This window comes from Gracilinanus agilis, chromosome 1, assembly GCF_016433145.1.
Source record: "Gracilinanus agilis isolate LMUSP501 chromosome 1, AgileGrace, whole genome shotgun sequence".
Taxonomy (NCBI): Eukaryota; Metazoa; Chordata; class Mammalia; order Didelphimorphia; family Didelphidae; genus Gracilinanus; species Gracilinanus agilis.
The window spans coordinates 528,747,243-528,767,419 of record NC_058130.1 but is presented as its reverse complement, the minus strand read 5'-3'; the positions used below and the strand labels follow the sequence as shown (position 1 = coordinate 528,767,419).

The 20,177-nt window shown below is 38.0% G+C and overlaps 1 protein-coding gene across 1 annotated transcript in view; it reads right to left on the bottom strand.

The window, feature by feature from the left end:
- GAREM1 (GRB2 associated regulator of MAPK1 subtype 1) overlaps positions 1-20,177 on the bottom strand; it is a 147,656-nt gene that overhangs the window by 23,783 nt on the left and 103,696 nt on the right. Inside the window, exon 3 of the mRNA XM_044682820.1 lies at positions 12,344-12,474. Coding sequence (XP_044538755.1) covers positions 12,344-12,474 — 131 coding nt within the window. The remainder of the gene's footprint in view (positions 1-12,343; positions 12,475-20,177) is intronic.

Sequence of the window (20,177 nt, the reverse complement as noted above, 5' to 3'; positions counted from 1 at the left end):
AGTAGATAGATGAGAAGAGGGTAGAGTAAGAGATTTGTATTCAAGTCTGGGCTTTACTCCAGCAGGGTTCCAGAGGCCCAGCCTGAGCCTAAAAGTCAATTAACAAGGGGTTTAGCCACAAGGGCTTCTCCCAATCAAGGGAGCCTCCCAGAAGCTAGTATCTCCTGGGAGGTTAAGGGAGTTAGTCTTCTTCATTCACTACATATAATTCTTTTTTTTTTTAAATTTTTTAAAAATTTTTAAAAATTTTTAAATTAATTTTAATTTAAAAAAATTTTTAAATTAATTTTTTTTTTTGGTAACCCTTACCTTCCATCTTGGAGTCAATACTGTGTATTTCCTCCAAGGCAGAAGAGTGGTAAGGGTAGGCAATGAGGGTCAAGTGACTTGCCCAGGGTCACATAGCTGGGAAGTGGCTTAGGACAGGTTTGAACCTAGAACCTCCCGTCTCTAGGCCTGGCTCTCAATCCACTGAGCTACCCAGCTGCCCCCACCATGTGTAATTCTAAGAGAGAGATTTAAGAGCAGTCTCACCAAGGTCTCAGGGTCCAGGTCCAGTGCTCCTCCATGTCCAAGCAAGAACCAGAAGAGAACCCTCAGCTCCCTGAACTCTCTTTTTAAAGGGGCCTTTTTTGCATCACTTCCTGTGCCTTCCTCTTAGTTTACGTGTCCAATCACAATAGACACTTTTCTTAGGACTGCCCAGGAGGCAGTCAGTAAATTTTGATTTGTCACTCACTCTAGCACACGTGGGTTACAGACCACCCGACTTGTGAGTTAAATGGAGAGGTTTTCACCTTTGGTGTTAAGATCTAAAGAGGGGCAGAGTAGATTTAATCTCATTATCACAAAACCCAACTTATCTTTATTCTCTTATTGGAAATTACTCCTCCAAAACTTCAAAAATCACCCAAACAGGTATCTCTGTTCCTCATACAGGCCATTCTGGTCTCTATGCCTATGGAATAGCCAAAAGATAGCATCTGACTTTTAAAGTCCTCATAACTTAGTCCCTTCCTACCTTTTCAGTCTTATTTTATACCTTACTTCTTTCAGTTCTGAGCATTTTCATGGGCAATCTAGTGATACAGGAATCCTCCCTCCCCATCTCTGTCTTCTAATTATCCTGGCTTCCTTCAAAAGTCAGCTAAAGTCTCACTTTCTACAAGAAATCTTTCCAATTCCTCCTTCATCTTAGTGCCTTCCCTCTGGGACTACCCCCAATTTAGGCTCTATACATCTTGTTTGTACATAGTTGTTTTATATTTTCTTCCTCATTTAGACTGTGAGTTCCTTGAGAGTAGAGACTTATTTGGGGAGGAGGGGGTTGTTTTTGCATCCTTACGCCTTAGCACACTGCCTGACACATTGTATTTAATAAATGTTAGTTGACTAAATGGCACATATTTCATTCTTTACCACTCCCTAATAAAGTCCTCTTCTTCCTTTGAGATTCAACTCAACACCATCTAAGTTGATTGAGAATAGGGCTTGTTTCATTGTTTGTATTTGCGTCCCTTGCAACTAGTACAGTGTCTGCAATATAGTAGGTGTCTAATAAAGATGGTCTATTAAATTGAATTTATCTGGACAAAGATTAAGTGCCTACTAATGTGTGTGGCACTATGCTAGGTGTACAAAGACAAAAATGGAACAGTTTCTACCTTTGAAGAGCTCACATTCTATAGAGGTGGGAGAAATATACATAGACAAATATGTTTTGTACAATAATAATTGAGAAAGAAGCTAGTACTGAAAACAGGGATGGAGATCAGGAAAAGCTTTAAAGAGGAAATGGCCACTGACTTGAGCATTACAGGAAGTCAAAGTGGAGAGGAGGGAGTAATTTCCAGGTAAGAGGAATAGGTTGTAGGCATGTACAGATTATAGAATTGGAGTTTGCAAGGTGACTAGGGGTGTGTGATAGAATCTTTCATTGGAAGATTATTTTGGTAGCTGTTTGCAAAAGATACTGGAAGCTGGGAGACCAATTTGGATGCTATTACAAGTGATCTAGGTAAGATGGCTGGGGCTCCAACTAGGTCAGTGTTTACATGCAACAGAAAGAGCTATGTAGGGTGGGAAGGGGAGGTAATTGATTCCATTTTGGACATGTTAAATTTGAGAGAGCTAAATAATATCTGGGGGTAGACATCTAGCCAGTAGTTGATGGGTGATGGGAGTCATATGTATTGAGACAATAACTGAACCCATAAAAAAACCCCACCAAGACAGCCCAGGATAGGACTCTGGGGAACTCAATGGGGAGTCGGAGATTCATTAGTAATTTTCAGGAAAGAAGAATGAGAAGGAGTAGTTAAATAAATAATTAGGAAAACCAGGAAAGATCGAGGTTATAAAAGACAAGGAATAAGAGAATCCAGGGGAATCAGAATTGTGGAAGGATATTGTCAACACTACTGAAAACTGCAGGCAGGGTAAAGGAGAAAAATTTTGAGAAAGGTCATTAGACTGAGCAGGTAAGAGATGATGCAGAACCTTGGAGAGAGTACACTGGTCAGATTAGAAATGGGATTGCAAGAGGCTGAGAAGTAGAGTTGGGCAGTAGAGACAATTCTCTTAAGTGTCTGGCAATGAAAGAAAGGCAAGATATTATTAGATAAAGGCTAGAGAGAGGATGAGGTTTATTGGAGGTTTTTTTCTATTTTCCATAAGAATAATTATGTAGAGATCTCGGCATACTTTTAGGCAGTAGAAAAAAAAGCCAGTAGACTGTGTGAGACCAAAGATGGGCATATGGAATTGCTGACAGGGTGATAGGCTGAGGATGGGTAAAAGGGCCAGCCTTGGGGAAGAAGCATTACTTTTTCAGAGATCAGAGAAGTGGAAGAAGATTGGACAGAGCTATAGAAGGGTGCTAGAGTATTAAGCTGGGGAGAAGAGAGTACTCATGACAGAAAGCTTTGATTTTTTTTTTCAGCAAATTGAGCTTTAGGGTCAAATACAAACTATTCTATTTTTCTAGTCTTACTATGCATTACGTGCTGTCATGTATTCTAAGGTCTAGGAGAACTGGCCTACTTGACTATCATACACAGCCTTATCTCTATTCCTGAAATGCATCCCTTCCTCATCTCCTCTTATAATCCCTAGCTTCCTTTCAAGCTCAGCTCAAATGTCAATGCCTACAGGAGGGCTTTACTGATTCCCCAGCTACTTCTGCCTCCTCAAGCCTCAAAAGCCTTTTATTTAGTTTGTATATATTTGGTATTCAGATGTGTATTTCTTCAAGGCACTTCTTAAGTCTATTTTGTTTCCTCCGCATCCATGGGATAGTATATGGCTGGGTGGTAGGACAGGGCTCCCTGCATATAAGCAGCACTATGGCATTAAAGGGCTTAAGCCATTAAAAAAAATTGATTTATTTCTTCATGGCATTTCCCCTTGATAAAAATAAATTCCTTGAAGGTAATATCTCATATTTTAATTTCTTTCCACTCCCAGGGCCTAGCACATAATAATTCATTAATAAATACTTGTTGATTGATTCTGCTGAGAGAGAGTATATGGGGAAAGCATTGAGGGAAGAGAAGCTTTGGAAATAGTAGCTGCTCAGGGGGATTGGAACAGAATAAATCTATTTGTGCGCAACAATGAGAGTCAGATTAGATAAAATGAATTTGCAGTGGCTTTAACTGACATAGTATTATTACTTTATCTAGTGGCATTTAGAAGACTTGGAAAAATGAACAGAGAAGGGAGATGGTGGGATAAGACTGAGGACTGACATAACATGACAACTAGTAAACACTCTTTACAATCACTATGGATAATTATCATTTGAGTTTTTAGGGTTTTTTAAAAAGGTATGTTTGTTCTGATCATAATCTATCACCCACATATCGAAAATCCTCAACTGAAGCAGTGATAGCAAAAAAAAAAAAAAAAAAAAAATGGAATTAAGAGGATCTTAATTTGAATCCTAGATCTGTCGCATACTGGCTATGAGACCTCAGGTCAAGGACAACTAGAATAGAGAGCGGCAGCAGAGACAGGACACTGGACTTGGAGCCAGGAAGATCTGGGTTCAAATTATGACTAGCTGTGTGACTTTTGTGCTTCAGTTCCCTGATCTGTAAAATGAGGATTATATGGTTCTGATAAAGTTCTTTTAGCTCTACTATCCTATAAGTCTAAAAATTCAGTGTTCCCATGTTGCCTGGTGCTAAGAATTGAGGATTTTTTAAACTTCTAAATCAGGGGTCGGCAACCTTTTTGGCCGTGAGAGCCATAAACGCCACATTTTTTAAAATGTAATTTCGTGAGAGCCATACAGTGCTCACAGTGCACACTCCAGTAACAGCGCCTGAAAAAAAAAATTGACTTTATGGCTCCTGCAGAAAGAGCCATATCTGGCCCTCAAAAGAGCCAGATATGGCTCGAGAGCCATACATTGCTGACCCCTGTTTTAAATTGTCTTATCATTTGATTATTAGTCATTTTTCCCAACAAGATCATATTCTCAGCTATCTCGTAAGTTTTCTTCATCTAACCTCTTTTTAAATTTTACTTGTCAAAAAGAAGGCAACAATGAAATAGTTTCTTAAGAGTTTTGGTAGTCACAGTGATGGGTACTCACTGCTTTGCCAAGAACTAAGAGCCAAAATGAGTGGCCCAGACATCACGTGGGTAAGCCAGGGAAGCTATCATGTAGTCTTTCCAGAGGTTACTTATTCTGGTTTTTAAGTCACATGGGGTGTAAAAGTAGTCTTCCAGATCTAAGTGGACATGAGTAAATCGCTGCTTCCCTAAAGTACTTCCCATAAACCACAATGCCAAAGCTCACAGATCCTGAGAGGATTTCTGTTCCCTAGCCCAAAACCTGTCAAAAGTGTCTACTCTGCCTCTGGGAAGCTGGTCATGGAAATATATAGAAAGAGGAACTAGCACTACTTAGAATCAGAATGTCAACTTTACAGCATCCAGGATTCCTAGGTCCAGGGCTCACGGCATCACAGACTTAGAACAGGAAGGGATCTTAAAGACCATCTAACCCAGTTCTGCCATTATGCAGATAAAGAAACCAAGACTCAGAAAGAAGTGATTAACCTATGGCCACATAGGAAGAGAGAATGGATAACTGATCAATGGCATAGAACTGGGAGGGATTTCAGAACAGACATGGACAAGAACAGACTCCTTAACACCAAGAGATAATTGCTACTCTTTTTCCTTTCCTTTCCTTTCCTTTCCTTTCCTCAACTTGCAAAAATGCCAGTAAAACTCTTCAGGCAGTTTTTAGCTTTGATCAGAAGTGTGTCTGGGTAGCTAGATGACACAGTGGATAAATGGCTGGACCTAGAGTCAGAAAGACTCATCTTTTTGAGTTCAAATCTGGACTCGGATACTTAACTAGGTGTGTGACCCTAAGCAAGTCACTTAACCTTGTGTGTCTCATTTTCCTCATTTGTAAAATGAGCTGGAGATGGAAATGATAAACTACTCCAGCATCTCTGTTAAGAAAACCCCAACTAAGACATGACCAAAACAACTGGACAACAAGAAGACTGTGGGTGTGGAATAGAGCAAAGAATATGGGAGTCAGAAGACAACTTGAGTTTGAATATTCACTCTTCCTCTTACTATGTGATGGTCCACAAATAGCCTATTCTGTCTGCATTCCTCACCTACAAAAAGAAGAGAGCCTCGCTGGATTATTTCTATGGTTCCTTTCAGTTCTAGGTCCTAGAACCTGCTAATTCTCTTTTCCCAATTATCCCTCTTATCTAGTGACAGAGCAAAAATGATTCTTGTACCAAAGCTACCTTACAGAGGGTAACATTTTTTAATTTTAATTAAAAAAATATTTTGCCATGTTTACATGATTCATTTTCTTCCCCTTCCCTCTTCCATCCCCCCTCCCAGAGCCAACAAGCAATTCCACTGGGTTGTACAAATGTGATCACTTGATACCTATTTCCATATTATTCATTTAAGGTAATATTTTAAAAAATAACAATCACACAAGGAATTTTTTGCTCTATAGTTGGAACTAAAGTTCTTGGATTTTTCATTCTTGAGAGACATCTGATACTTAAGAGTTTAAAAGTATTAGATTGTTCAGAACTTCAGGTTTTAAAATGAGCATTTTTAAAAAATCTCTCTTTAATGAATAGGATGAGTAAGAGTCTTATGACTCATAAAGCTCAAGGCCAGGACACATTTTCAGAGGTAGAAGACCAAACTGTCGGATGGGGCAGCTGACTCAGATAGGCAGGTACCTTTTGCCTTTCAGAGTAAAGTTCAGGAGGGCGTGGAAGAAACTGAGACCAAGAGAGGCAGAAAATATCCGCCCTTCCCATCTGCCCCCTCCAACCCAAAGCAAGACCTTCTAAGCCAGCAAAAGAGAATAAAGTGACAAAAATCAAAACTTGTGATGTAGCCATCAAAGACAGCAAAACAGGTAAAGACAAGGATTTTTTTTAAAAGGAAAGACAGAACCAAAAGCTTGTCATAGAGTATAGGGTAGTGGGAAGCAGTGTGATCTCATAGCCAGCCTCAGAATCAGTTTGACGTAGATTCAAATGCCATCTCTAACATAGGCAAGCTGTACAATCCTCAGTAAGTCTCTTATGTTCTTAAGGTGCCAGGAAATGCTCTAAGACTGGATGCTGCAGAAGAGTTGATGTTAAGACCTGCTTTCCTGCTATCCTTTGATCCATCTCCAAACTCTGTGCTTTCCCACTGTCTGTTCTCTATGACTGGAATACTCTCCCTCCCTGCACGTCTCCCTCCTGAGTTCTTTTAAGTCTTCCTTCAAGATTCAGCTCAAATCTTACCGCTAACAGAAGCTTCTCTCGGGCTTCACACCAGAGTTCAAATCTGAAATTAGAGACATATTAGCTGTGTGACCTTGGGCAAGTCACTTAGCCTCTGACTGCCTTAGTTTCCTTAACTTATAAAATGGGAATAATAATAACATCTGCTTCCCAGAGTTGTTGTAATTAAGGATTGAATGAGATAATCTTTGTAAAGCACTTCATGCAGAGAGTAGGTACTTAAATGCATTTTTTCCCCTCCTTCCCTTCTTCCCAACTGCTAGTGATTCCCCTCTGAGATTACCTTCCATCTACCTTCTTTGTCTCTCTGCCTTTCTCTGTCTCTCCACACAGTGGATATACAAAGTTGTTTGCATGTTGTTTCCCCAATTAGAACTTGAGCTCCTTGAGGGCAGGGGCTGTGCATTGGTTTCTTCGTATCCCCAGCACATTGGGTTGTCCTTGGCACATGTACGCATGATGAATGCTTTTGACTGACTGACTCATCTTCACTGGTAGAGGAAGTCCCTGAGAGCTCTCTATATTGATAAAATCTTAAGGCTGAACAACAGCAAAAACTAGAAGGTACTACGAGGAAGTTCTGCATCCTACCAATCTACATATCACCAGCACCTGGCACAGGGACTTCCCTGGCATGGAATCAGCAGCCAATTACACCTGCTGCATGGAATGCTATTACCTTGATTTATTACCTGAGAACTCTCTGGCTCTCATCTGTTTTCTCACCTGTAAATTGAGGGGACTTTCAGATTTCTAAGTGAACTTCCAATTCCAGACCTAGCACTGTAAGAATCTTATGAACTGAAATCTTGTGGGCTCTGCAACTTAACAACAATACCAAGAGCTAACATTTAGAAAGCTTTTGCAAAGTGCTCTTAGGTAGGATAGTATAACTAACTTATCGGAGCCTTACAACAACCCTGTGAACTTGTGTGCTATCATTATTCTCATTTTATAGATGAGGAAAGAGTAGTCAAGTGACTTTTTTAGGGTCATACATCTAGTCTTCCTGACTTCAAGTCCATTACTCTCTTTGCTGTATCAGCTGCCTCTCAGCTTCCTCATTTGTAAAATAAGAGAATCAAACAAGTAGATCTCATGACAATAATAACAATCTATTGGTATATACACATTGGTGTATGTGTTGTGTATAATATTATATCTAGTAATTGTCCATCGGTCAATAAACATTTATTGTTTACTCTATGGCAGGCAAAGTACTAAAAATTCAGAGAAAAACAAAAAACACCATCCCTGCCTGGTAGGACATCACCTTCTAATGGGGGAGACACCATGCAAATAACTAGGTATTTGCAGGGTGTGTTTGTGTGTGCATATATTATATTACCTTCTGTTATGTTATATATATCATGTTATATTACACATATAAAATTCTGAAGGTAATCTCAGAGGGAAGACGATAGCAAGTGCGGGATCGAGGAATCCAGAGAGAAGGTGGAAGCTAAATTCAAAGAGGCTGGGGAAGCTAGGAGATGAAAGAATGTTCTAGGTATAGGACTGTGCCTCTTTGTTAAGTTATTATAATAGCTGGCCATTAATTCTAAATATCAGGCTCTTTCAATTCCCACTCAACTCAGAGGGTCTCATTTATATTTTGCTTGAAGTGAAAGACAAGATGAAACTCTACTTTTTACAATTTATTTGGAAATCCCCATGCCACCTGCCAGCTGTCTGGTTTACACGCCAATAAACGTCATAGCTATCCTCTTATTTTTTCCAATGGTAGTAACCCACATGCAAAAATTCACATTTTCCCCCCTACAAATACCACATGTATGTTTCTATCTCCATATATCAGCATAACATGCCAAAAAATTCACAAAAATGTGCGTGGCTCAGTGAAATAAATGGGCCCACCTTTCTCCTCTTTATTAGGCAGCTAGATGGTGCAGAGGATAGAATACTGGACAGGGAATCCTAAGCACCTTTGCTCAAATATGCCCTCAGACATCAGCTGTATGGCCCTGGGAAAATTACTTACTATCTGTCTGTCTCAGTTTCCTCACCTGTAAAGTGAGGGCAATGACAACACGTACCTCTCAGGTTGTTGTGAGGAGAAAATGGGATAATATTTGTGTTTTCTAAAATCTTATAGATGTTAGCTACTGTTATTATTGTTAATGATTAGTTCTTAATAGTAAACATATAGTCTAAAAAGGCACAAAACAAATCTAAGAATTGTCTAGACAAGAGTTTATGAGTGAAGATGGAGGTCTTCTTTTGCTACTGAAATCAGACAGCAATATTTCTTCCTGAAGGACTTTATGATTAGCTTCTATGACAAATGAATTTTCTGGATTTATAAAGAAAATGTTTAGAGTGGTTTGTTTCAAGTATTTACAGATTTTTTTTAAAAAAAGAAGTTTTCACATGGGTGGGGAGAAGGGGAAGAAACTGATGTCACCCATCACACATTTATTTATTTATTTAGTCAGTGAGATGTCTTTTGAGGCCAGAAGACTTGGACTCAAGGCTGATCTCTGCCTCTGAAACATACTAGCTGAGTGACCCTGGCCACTTAACTTTCTGTGCCCCAGGACAATCTCTGAGATCCAAAGCTGCAATGGAGGCACTGATCTCATTAGTAGAGAGAGTTTTAGAACACTTATGTCACTTCGATGGACGGAAGGTATCCTTTCCCAGTAGATTCAGTCAAATTTCAGTGATATAATAAAAAATACCACACAATGTGATAACACATGGTAGCTCCACTGTTAACAGGCCAGAGGCCATGAACATTCATAAATATTCCTGTTTATACTGTGTAGAACTAATCAAATAGACAGATCCTACCAAATCACTCTTTTAAATCTTGGTCATATATTCCCTCCACATCAATTTACCTATCTTGGTTTTGGTATATTGCAAGTCAGCATAAGAAATTAAACGGGAATTTTCTGGGAGTTTGTGGAAGTTGCAGATGACAGAGAAAAAGTATGGAAACTCAAAAATGTATACTTAGCCAAAAATTTATAATATTGCACTATAAACACTCCATAAAAGAAAAAAAAAATCGGCTTCTCTGCTACAATGGAAGGCCAAAATTTTCTATTTTCCAGATGGCCAGGGGTGCCATGCATGTCACCCCCAAGATCGGGAAGGGATAACTGTTTTCTTTTTAATATATTGGGATAACACAAATTTCCAATGTAAACTCAGATAGGCAGCTAGCTGTAGATAGATACTAGTGGATATCTGGTGGATAGAATCAGGAAGACTCATCTTCAGGTATTTAAATCCAGCTTCAGACATTTACTAGCTATGTGACCCTGGGCAAGTTGCTTAACTCTGTTTCCATTTCCTCTTATATAAAATGATCTGGAGAAGGAAATGGCAAAGAAAACCCCAAATGGGGTCAGAGATGACTGAAAAACAACTGTACAACAAAAAGAGGAGAGACAGCTATAGATCTGGTTAGGTTTTTATTTATGGGTGAATACTGACTTATACTACTATAGATTATAAACACAATAGTTTGCATTTATAAAGCACTCTACACATAGTAATTCATTTGATCCTCGGCAAAACCCAGTGAGTTTAAATGCATTATTATCCCCACATTAGAGAGAAGGGAATTGACTTTCAAAAAGGTGGAATACCTTGTACTGGATTCACACAGTTAATGAATTATCTGAGGCAGGATTTGAACTCAAAATCTTCCTAACTCCAGGTATGGGACTCTATTCATACTCTGCCATTTAGCTGCCTCTATTATTACTAAGTTATAAATATGTCATCATGTCTAAATTGTAATAGAGTTTATTAAAATTTCAACAACTCTACTAGTAAGGAAAGTGAAAAAACTTCAGTTTTAAAGAAAACAAATATATATATTTTCGGAAAACATATGGTAAATGAAGACATCTTAAAGACTATATCAATAATCAACTGAAATAACAAAAAAAAAATCCTCAAAAAGCCCCAAGCAAACCTGAATGTAATTTATTTTCTAAAGGTTCTGCGAATAAATGAAAATGGATCCTTTTACTCTTCTCAAGCTTGGCCACTTAAAGGGTGGAACAAAGCAGCTGTTTTTTAGGACAGGAAGTTAAAAAGTCAATTAAAATGAGCAGATCGACATCTCCAATTAAGAGGTTGTCTTGGGACATTCTTTCCCCTTCTTTTTTCTAAGAGGTGTAGGTGGAGTGACTCACTCTTTGAATTTTAGTGCACACTTGAGCTCAGACACCACGCCACATAAATGGTAAGTCTGTTTTACACTCACTACAGACTTCCAACAGCTGGAAACCGGCCACCTCACTATAAAAATACAGTAAAACCTCAATTACCTGGAATGTTCAGGGAATGGGGTGGTTCTGTTTAATAATTTCCTGCTTATCTCAGTACTGATCTGAAAACCCTTTACGTTTTAACCCTTGCAAGTGAAAAATTTCAAGATCTATTAATATGATTTCCTGCCCTAGTAAACACAAAGTAAGCCAAATTAACACTTTTATTGATGACTAGGCATTTTTCTGAATAAAATGAACTTCAGATACTAAGGGAAGCACTGTGCTTAAGAGTTAAAAGACAGGGCAAGTCCTATGAAAAACTGTGTGATCCTGGACAAGTTACTTGAACATTCTTAGCCTCAGTTCCCTCATCTATAAAGTGGGGTTAATATTCACCCCACACAAGGAATCATCAAGTTATACTAAGGAAAAAGAAAAACTTTTATGAACCATAAACTACTGTCCAAGTGTGAGCTATCATTATTATTATTGAACCAGATGTCGAGGGAGGGGAAAGTACTGGGCTGAATGGTCACTGAACTCAGGCAATAATGTGATAATTTCTTTCTTTCTGAGAAAAAACAAATCCCAGATAGGAGATTTCTTATCATCTTTCCCTTTTTCCTAAAAGAGGCATGGGGAAGGGTAGCACAGAAAATAAACCATTAATTTAGAGTTTTGGTACACCCAGATTTTGTTTGGAACTTCTTTAAAATAAAATCACATATGCTATCAGGCAAATTTGGTATATAAGGTATATGATCCCCTATCAAAAGAGGAATATTGTTATAAGCCAATATCACCTCCATGGGATCCGAATGCAATGGGTTCTAGCAAAACTTCAGAACTGTATGACAAGTGTGTCTTATAAATATAAACTACAAATGATAAATAATTATAAATTAAAAAGATATACCCGCTGGCAATTAGTCTTATTCCAGAGATTGTGAGAAGCTGTGGTATATCAGGGAAAAGTCCAAAGAACTTTAGGGATATGTCAGGAGACTGTCTCCCCTGCACCCTCCAATTTTTTTTTAAACAACTCTAGCAACATTTTATTCTAATCAAATGAATGAGTCTGATGGGGATAGCAAGTAATTTCAGACACGTGGCTCTTCTCATTTCAACCTCTAGTCTAAGTCTGCTATGGTCATGCCATGCGTAGAAGACAGGCTTCATAAGAGCTCTCTGTGAGCCCCCCATACGGACAGATGTGGATTTATTATGCATGTAAAGGTTTAAAAGTTAAAACACACTGGCAGGGATAAATATTTGTTCGTCAAGGGCTACCTTCACGTTGAATGTTATTTCCTCCATGACGTAAACTCGTTCAGGAAATGCTTTCGCCACCTCCTCCACACTGTTAAAATACTGCACTGGTTCCTTAATATCCCGGTCTTGTTCCAGCAGCTTAAACTGCCCTGAAAACAGATGATAAACAGAAGTACTGTGAGTGAGATGTTTACACTGGACAGCTGTCACTGTGGCAACTGCATACATCTCTGATCCTCACTATCCTTTGGGGAAGTCTTCTGATTATTAGAAAAATCACTTCAAGGGAAAGTTCTATCCAGCTAGAAAATGAATTTTTAAAAAAGTCAACCAAAAATGAAAGCATCTTCAATTTATTTTGTGCTCACATTATTTTGCTCTGGAGAAAAGAGGAGCCAAGGTTAAGTGAAATAGGTGTCTACCTAAACTATTAACTTTTCCCAGAAAGTGATTTTACTCTCATAGATTTAGTCTATCTTCTATAGTAAATCAATACTAATTGCTTTTACTATACATTAGTAACTCTATGAACACATACAGAAAAAATTATTAACCTCTAGCCCATGGCCCTGGATTTTTAAATTTAAAAGGTATCTTGTACAGATGAAAACACAATTTAATATATTTCTATATAGTCTCAGCAGCACTTCAATGGTGGAACTTTTTCTAAATAAACAGAAAAAAACCTCCCTCTTTTGAGGCTTCTGATTAAGAACATGGGACCAAGTAAAGTCTTTTAGTTTTTATCCATATTTTTTGAATTCTGCTTATAATTCAACCACTTTCCGAATCTAACAAGGTTAAGAGCTTGGATGTGGTAGATTTCACTCTGTAGGAGAAACAGACATTTTTCATGATAGATTGCATTCTTGCTAGAGAAGTCCGAGACCATGGAAGGACCATGTTAGAGCACTGGTTTGGTTAGATGAGAATGCTTTTGGTTCCAGATTTCCATGTCACAGTCACATTAGTCTTTACTATGTATATTGGAAATTATATTTAACCCAGAGTCTAACGATTTCTAGAGGTGCAGTTCCCCTGAAAAAGGCTCTTTACTTTCCTTCTAAGTTGTGGCATGAGTAGGCTGAAAACATATCACGGGTCTTCAAGATTTCTCACTTGAACACAAAAATCAGGTGACAAAAAATAATTCAGGGAGAGAGTATTAATAAACACACTTTAAATAGTTTTCTTTTCTGCCTAGTACTAGATAGTATTTTGCCTCACAGGAAGCTCGAGTTTAAGTCATCACAAATTTATCCCTCTCTTCACAAAGTTTGTTACTACAAATATCTTTATGAACATTAACAGCCCAAGAATAGTGCACTGAAATCTTCACTGCCAACAGCAATATTCTAACTGCTTGCTCTGACAGGGAGGTAAGAAGTTCTGAAGTTCATAAAGACTCAGACTAAAGTGACAAGAATGAGGTCAACACGGCATGGCACCACCAGTGGATGAGAGCTCAGAGCCAGTGTTTTATATCTCATCTCAGAGGAAGGCTTTAAAATTTGGTTTATGTGAGAATTAAAGGATCTTTGGAACAGGAAAAGACCTCAGAGGTCATTCTAAGCCAATCCCTTCATTTGCTATTTTGATGTTGTAATTGCTGTTCACTAATGTCTGATTCTTTGGGATGTCATTTGGGGTTTTCTTAGCAAAGATACTGGAGTGGTTTGCCATTTCCTTTTCCAGCTCACTTTACACATGAGGAAACTGAGGCAAACAGGGTTAAGTGACTTGTCCAGGGTTATACAGCCAGTAAGTGTCTGAGGACAGATTTGAAATCAAAAATAGGGGTCTTCTTAACTCCAGGCTTGGCACTTTATTCACTCTGCTACCTAGCTGCTCTCTCTTCATTTTACAGATGCAAAAATTGAGGCCTACAGGTCCAGAAGTGATTTGTTCCAAAGTTATACAGGCAAGTAATCCCCTAGGCAACACACTGAAGTCTTATCTCCTGTCTAAGACTATCCTGACTCTCTTCCTATAGCTGGTGATCTTACCACACAAGGCCACTGATCTAGAGCTGGAAAGGACATTAAAGGTCATCTAGTATAATCTCTTCATTTTATAGATGAGGAAACTGAGGCCCAAGGTGATGGGAAATGACCTCATGGTTGTTACGTAGTAAGTGGTAGAGCCTAGCTTTGAATTCAGGATCCTTGACTACAAATAAACATGCCATCCAAAGTCCTTACAAATCTAAATCTATGATTCTGGGAATTGACAGTAAAGCACACTACTTGGCTATGTCTCTTTCTAGCCCTCTAATATATATAACACAAATATTTCTAGTAGCTACACATTGTATACATGCCCACATCCATAACTTCTAATTGGTGAGACACTAAAGTTTGGCAAGTAGGCCAGAAGAACACAGTTGAGGCAAATGTGATCCAATTCCATTTATTTGATATTTTCAAAATAATACTCTTCCCCTTCCATATATTTAAAAAAATTTTTTTTGCTAAAACAAAACATGTTTTAATAACTAAAAAACATCCCAGGTTTGTTGGAGGACTCCTTGAAGTCATATTCTAGACTCTCCCAAGTAGAGTTCACAATAGCAATTCTTTTGTAAGTTAATAAGGGGGGGAAATGATCCTCCAATGGACTTCTGAAGGGAAGGGTAAAACAAACAATCGCCCAACAGGAATGCTTACCTTCCCCCAAAGTATTTGTTTAACTAACTTTCTGAGAACTCTTTTGGGATGCCTTTTTTTTTACAAAAGGGCTTGGGACACTAAAACCAATCCATTTTTGGTATCTGGTAAAGAAGTCAAACTATTTTTTCACAGCATATCTATGAGCTCTGCCAGTCTCACAATCTGGAAAATTGAGTCTGTGGAAGTTAAATCCCAGAAACCACTAAAAGAGTTAAATGCGTCCTCCTCCCACCCCCAATGTGAAATCAATTTACACACACATATACGCTCCCTCAACCTCTACATAGGGGAACTGATTTTTTAACAGACCATTCCATGAAGAACAGGGTCTTTGTGCCACCAAACAAAAACATCTGGAGGTTGCTGAAACATCTGTTCTAAGATGTTACTGTCAAACTGTGTTCAGAAAGAAGGAGGAAGCTGTACTGTCTTTGATGGGTAAATTAAACATCCCCATTTGTAAGATGCTACTCCATCTGCAGGACCCAAAGTCTCATAAGAATTAATAGAGATTAATAATACACTCATTCAGGACAGCTAAAACAACAGAAACAAGAAACAAGGACCCAAGTTTATATTCTGAATACTTTCTGTTGTGTGCTTCAAAATCTCTACCGGCAAAGGCCAATGAAAAATAATTTCTGTTACTGATAAAACATCATTTTGCTTCCTCTCCCTGAGGTTGATTAGTTAACTGCTCTTAAACTTGACAAAATCTAAAGCTTAGAGAGCATGTTCAAAGTTTGGTTTAGAGGGGATGTAGCTTAGAAGGGCACAAAAGTGGCTTTTAACATCCTCCCTTTCAAGGACAACAGAAAAAAATGTACTAGTAAGTCAGAAAGAAAGAATGGAAAAATAGCTTCCTAACAAATAAATGCTAGCAAAGAGGAGGGATACACAAAGGAAGTCAGACAGATGTTAACTTTGCCACTTATCAGATGATTCAGTGAAACACGCTTGGGTGGGAGTTGGGAAGTAGGGCAATGTGGTTCATGGTTATAGGAAATGGGTATCATCTCTGCTGAGTCCTTTTCTCAACTTTGATGGTGCTCTTTGCTATCCATTTAGAAAAGACACAGTATTAATCCAGGAATAGAAAAGGAAGCAAGAAAGGTCATTAAAACTATCACTAAACTAATGGTCACCCGGATACCCAGAATGCAAATGAGAAAACAAGTGTTCCACTGAAGAATGTTCTCTGCATGGCCTGAAACTAGCTGATGCAAAATATCCAAGAATTAGAGAATAGAAAAGAAGCAGCTAACAAAAGAACACCAATCCCTGACCAACGCATAGTAGAGATCAAGAAAGGTTCCTGAGGGGCAAGATATAGGTTCAAATCTCATCTCTGATACTTATTAGGTATGTGATCTTAGGCAAATGACTTAACATTTTTTTAGTTCTCACTTTCCTCACTTGTAAAATGGAAATGATACTATCAAATAGTACCTTCTTCACAGTACTGCTGTCAATCTCAAATGAGATAAATGTGTGCAAGGTGCTTTGCAAACTTTAAAGTACTATTGAAATGCCACTTGGTAATAGTGCTCTGCTTATTTAATACTGTTCTCATCTCTTAATGATCTTTTAATTAATATCTCTTAATGATCCTTATAATTTATATATAACACTTTTAGATTTACAAGAACTTTCCTTACATCAATTCAGAGAGGCATATAAGCAGTGCACAAATTATAATAACCATTTTATAGATGAGGAGACTGAGATTTGAAGAATTTAAGTGACTTTCCCAAAATCAAACACCTAGGAAGGGTCAGAGGCAGGACACAAAAACCCACCTCTCTGCTGATTCCACCTTTAATGCTCTTTCACTAAGATTTGAGACTGAGCACATGGCCAGTGAGGCCATTTCAAGTTAATTATGGAAGAACAGCATAAAGTACTTAAAGAATTGGCTGATGAAATCCCCAAGAAGTTACTGAATGTATTTGAGAATATGAAGAAATGGCAAAATTACAGATGATGGAATACTTAAACAGTTCCTATTTAGGAAGAAGAAATCAAATTAGGCCAGGTATTGGGGGCATTCTAGTTTAGTGGATTTAACTTCTCTGTCTGGAAAGACTTAGAGAAATTCTCTTAAATATCTCACTTGCATACCAAGCAGGGGGCCAGACGATATTCTTCCAAATAAAGAAATAATCACCTGCTCACTAGAGATATTTGAAGAATGGAGACAAAGTAATTGGCTCACATACAATTATAAAGGAACTTGAGGTTAAACATCCGGAAAAGCTTTCTGACAGTTGAGTTAGTTGACCTGAAACATTCAGGTCAGTTGACCTATGACAGGTCTCTTACAAAGATAGCTTTGAAAAATTGATGAGGTGATCCTTCCAAAGGGAATGGTTTTAGTCTGGAAACTTGAGCCTGTTCTATTGCGGGAAGGTTGGATTATGTAAACTGAAAGGCCCTCAGAAGTACTAATTTTAAGTTTGTCTGTGACTCACTGGACTCTAACGTGAAACATGCATGGGCCAGAACTACTCCATCATTCTTCCAAGCATGACGTGGTAGTAAATATTATAGCACACAGAAGTACTTATTGATGAGCAAAAGGTCATTTATTTTCTTTCGCCTTCTCCTGTTGAAAGAAATCTCTTAAAAGTAGTTTGGACTTTCCTCATTCCTACTGCTACTTATGATATCTGACTCAAACCTTACTGGAAGAAAATAACTCTAGTAAAACAAAGCAGAAAACATCTAATGGATGTAGCTAAAAAATAAAACGGATATAGATAGGATGGAGAAAGAATCTTAATAATATTTGGAATATAGCCACTCTATTCCTCAGACTGGGAGAATTTTAGCATTTTTAAGTGCATGATCATCAATAATCAACAAATAATTAGAACATATTAAATTGCTCTTTTGTCTCTGTCAGCAGCTACTAAAGTTGAACTGGAAGAAGGGAAATTGGAGGTGCCAGTCAGGGGCAAAATATCTGTGCAAATCAAATTAAATAGGATGACAACAATGAGGCAATTTTATGCTTTTATACTTATATGATACTGACCTTTGCCCACATTACTTAATTCAGCTGTTGGGGGAACAAAATTTTATTTGCTCATGTTGAGATGACTCAAAACTGCTCCAGAGAGCAATACTTAGAGTTCAAAAGCAGAAAACAAATACTCTAGAAAGAAATAATTACAATTATCTCTTCCATATCATGGGGGTTACAGGGATGGCACTCCAATGATTTAGAAAATACATGTTAAATTTTCCTTTCATACCAAAGAAGAAGTCTGAATTTTTTCTTTTTCTTTTATGGGATTTTTTTAGTATTTCATAGTAAATTTTGGGTTAAATATGCATTTCTAGGTTTCTAAACCTTTTCTGTATTGTCTGCTGGCCTTCACATGTTGTCTGCGGCTTCCACAAAATTCCCCCAAATTCCCATCTAATTTCTAATACCGACTCAAGATATAATGAAATCTTGATGCAGAAAGTGTCAATATGAAAGGGGTAACTGTAATTTTGTTATAAACTCTCTGTAAATTTTCATATTTATTCCCTAGAGAACTATATCTGAGATTTTGTATGTCAACAGAATATGCTGGTCAATTTTGAAACACTAACCGTCAGCTAAATAAATATTTCTACCGTGTGGGTTCAAAGTAGAATCATTCCTGGATATCATCTAGTTGACTGATTGTTTCCTGGCTCAAACTAGTTTCACCCCGCTTTTTGTAAAAAAGAAAACTGTATTTTGATTATTTACTTTATCAGAAGGATTATAAGAGTTATTTTTGGTGGTAAGAAAACAAATAGCAACTAAATATTTTTTAAAAGTCTTACTTTTACACATTCTGTGGTAACATTATGCTGGAAGCCTTGCATATGATTGTCTATGAAATCCTTCATTTTCTTCCTTTGAAATATCTTTCCTCTCCATTCCTGCATAGATATGGTCTTCATCCCTTCATACCAGTATTATTGCAACAATTTCCTAGCTAACCTGACTCTAGTCATTCCTCCCTCCCTAAGCCCCAGGCTCAATCCATCAAGCTACTTTTCCTGAAACATGCTTTTCATCTTGCCATTTCTACTTAAAATCCAACAACGGCTTTCTAGTGTCCACCAAGTTGAGTCCTCCGCCGAGTTTTCAAGTACTCCATAAAGTATAGTCCTCCTACACGGAATGGCTATCCAATTTTATTCCCCAAGTGTAAGTCTAGAAACATTTATAAAGCGCTTGCTATATCCAGCAACTGCATTAAGCACTTGAGATACAAAGAAAGGTCAAAGCCAGTTTCTACTCTCAAGGAGCTCAGTGTATTCCTCTTTTTATATCCCCCACACTGTTCCACACAGTGATAAACACTGAATAACTGGGTGCTTAATGAACACCTATTGATTTTTTTTTTAAACCTCACCTTCTATCTTGGCATCAATACTAAGTATCAGTTCAAAGGCTGAAGAACAATAAGGGCCAGGCAATTGGGGTTAAGTGACTTGCCCAGGATCATGTATTTAGGAAGTGTCTAGGGCCACATTTGAACCCAGGATTTGTACAAATCAACCACGTGAGAGGCAGCTAGGTGCCTCAATGGTTAGAGAACCAGGCTTGGTAAGAGGTCCTGGGTTCACACTTCCTAAATACTAAGTATCAGTTCAAAGGCTGAAGAACAATAAGGCTGGTTTTGACGACTATGTGATTTTTATTTCTCCCATTGTCCTGGGCTCCTTCCTCTGAGAAAATCCCACTTTATCAGACTCTTAAATATGGCCTGCCAACTGAACATTATACTTCAAACGAGGTCTAATTAGGCAAGTATTCTGGGATTTTAATCTTGATAGATTTTTAAAACCAGGCAAAATCTACAATAGGGTCTGTTGCCTCTCTTTTTCTAGATACTATAATTTTATTAATGCCAGTCAGTCAACTAGTAATTATTAAGCAGTTACTATGTGGCAGGCACCATACTAAGCCGACTATTCATATAAAGAAGGGATACAAAATGCCAACCTCAATTTAAGGAGTTGCTTTTTTGAACCTATGTAAAGAGCTTTCTATTTATCCCTAATCATTGGATTCAATGATTACTAAAAGGAAAGTGTTTCAAGGATCATCTGGTGATGTAATGAATGAGCACGCGCACACACACTCACTCTCTCTCTCTCTCTCTCTCTCTCTCTCTCTCTCTCTCTCTCTCTCC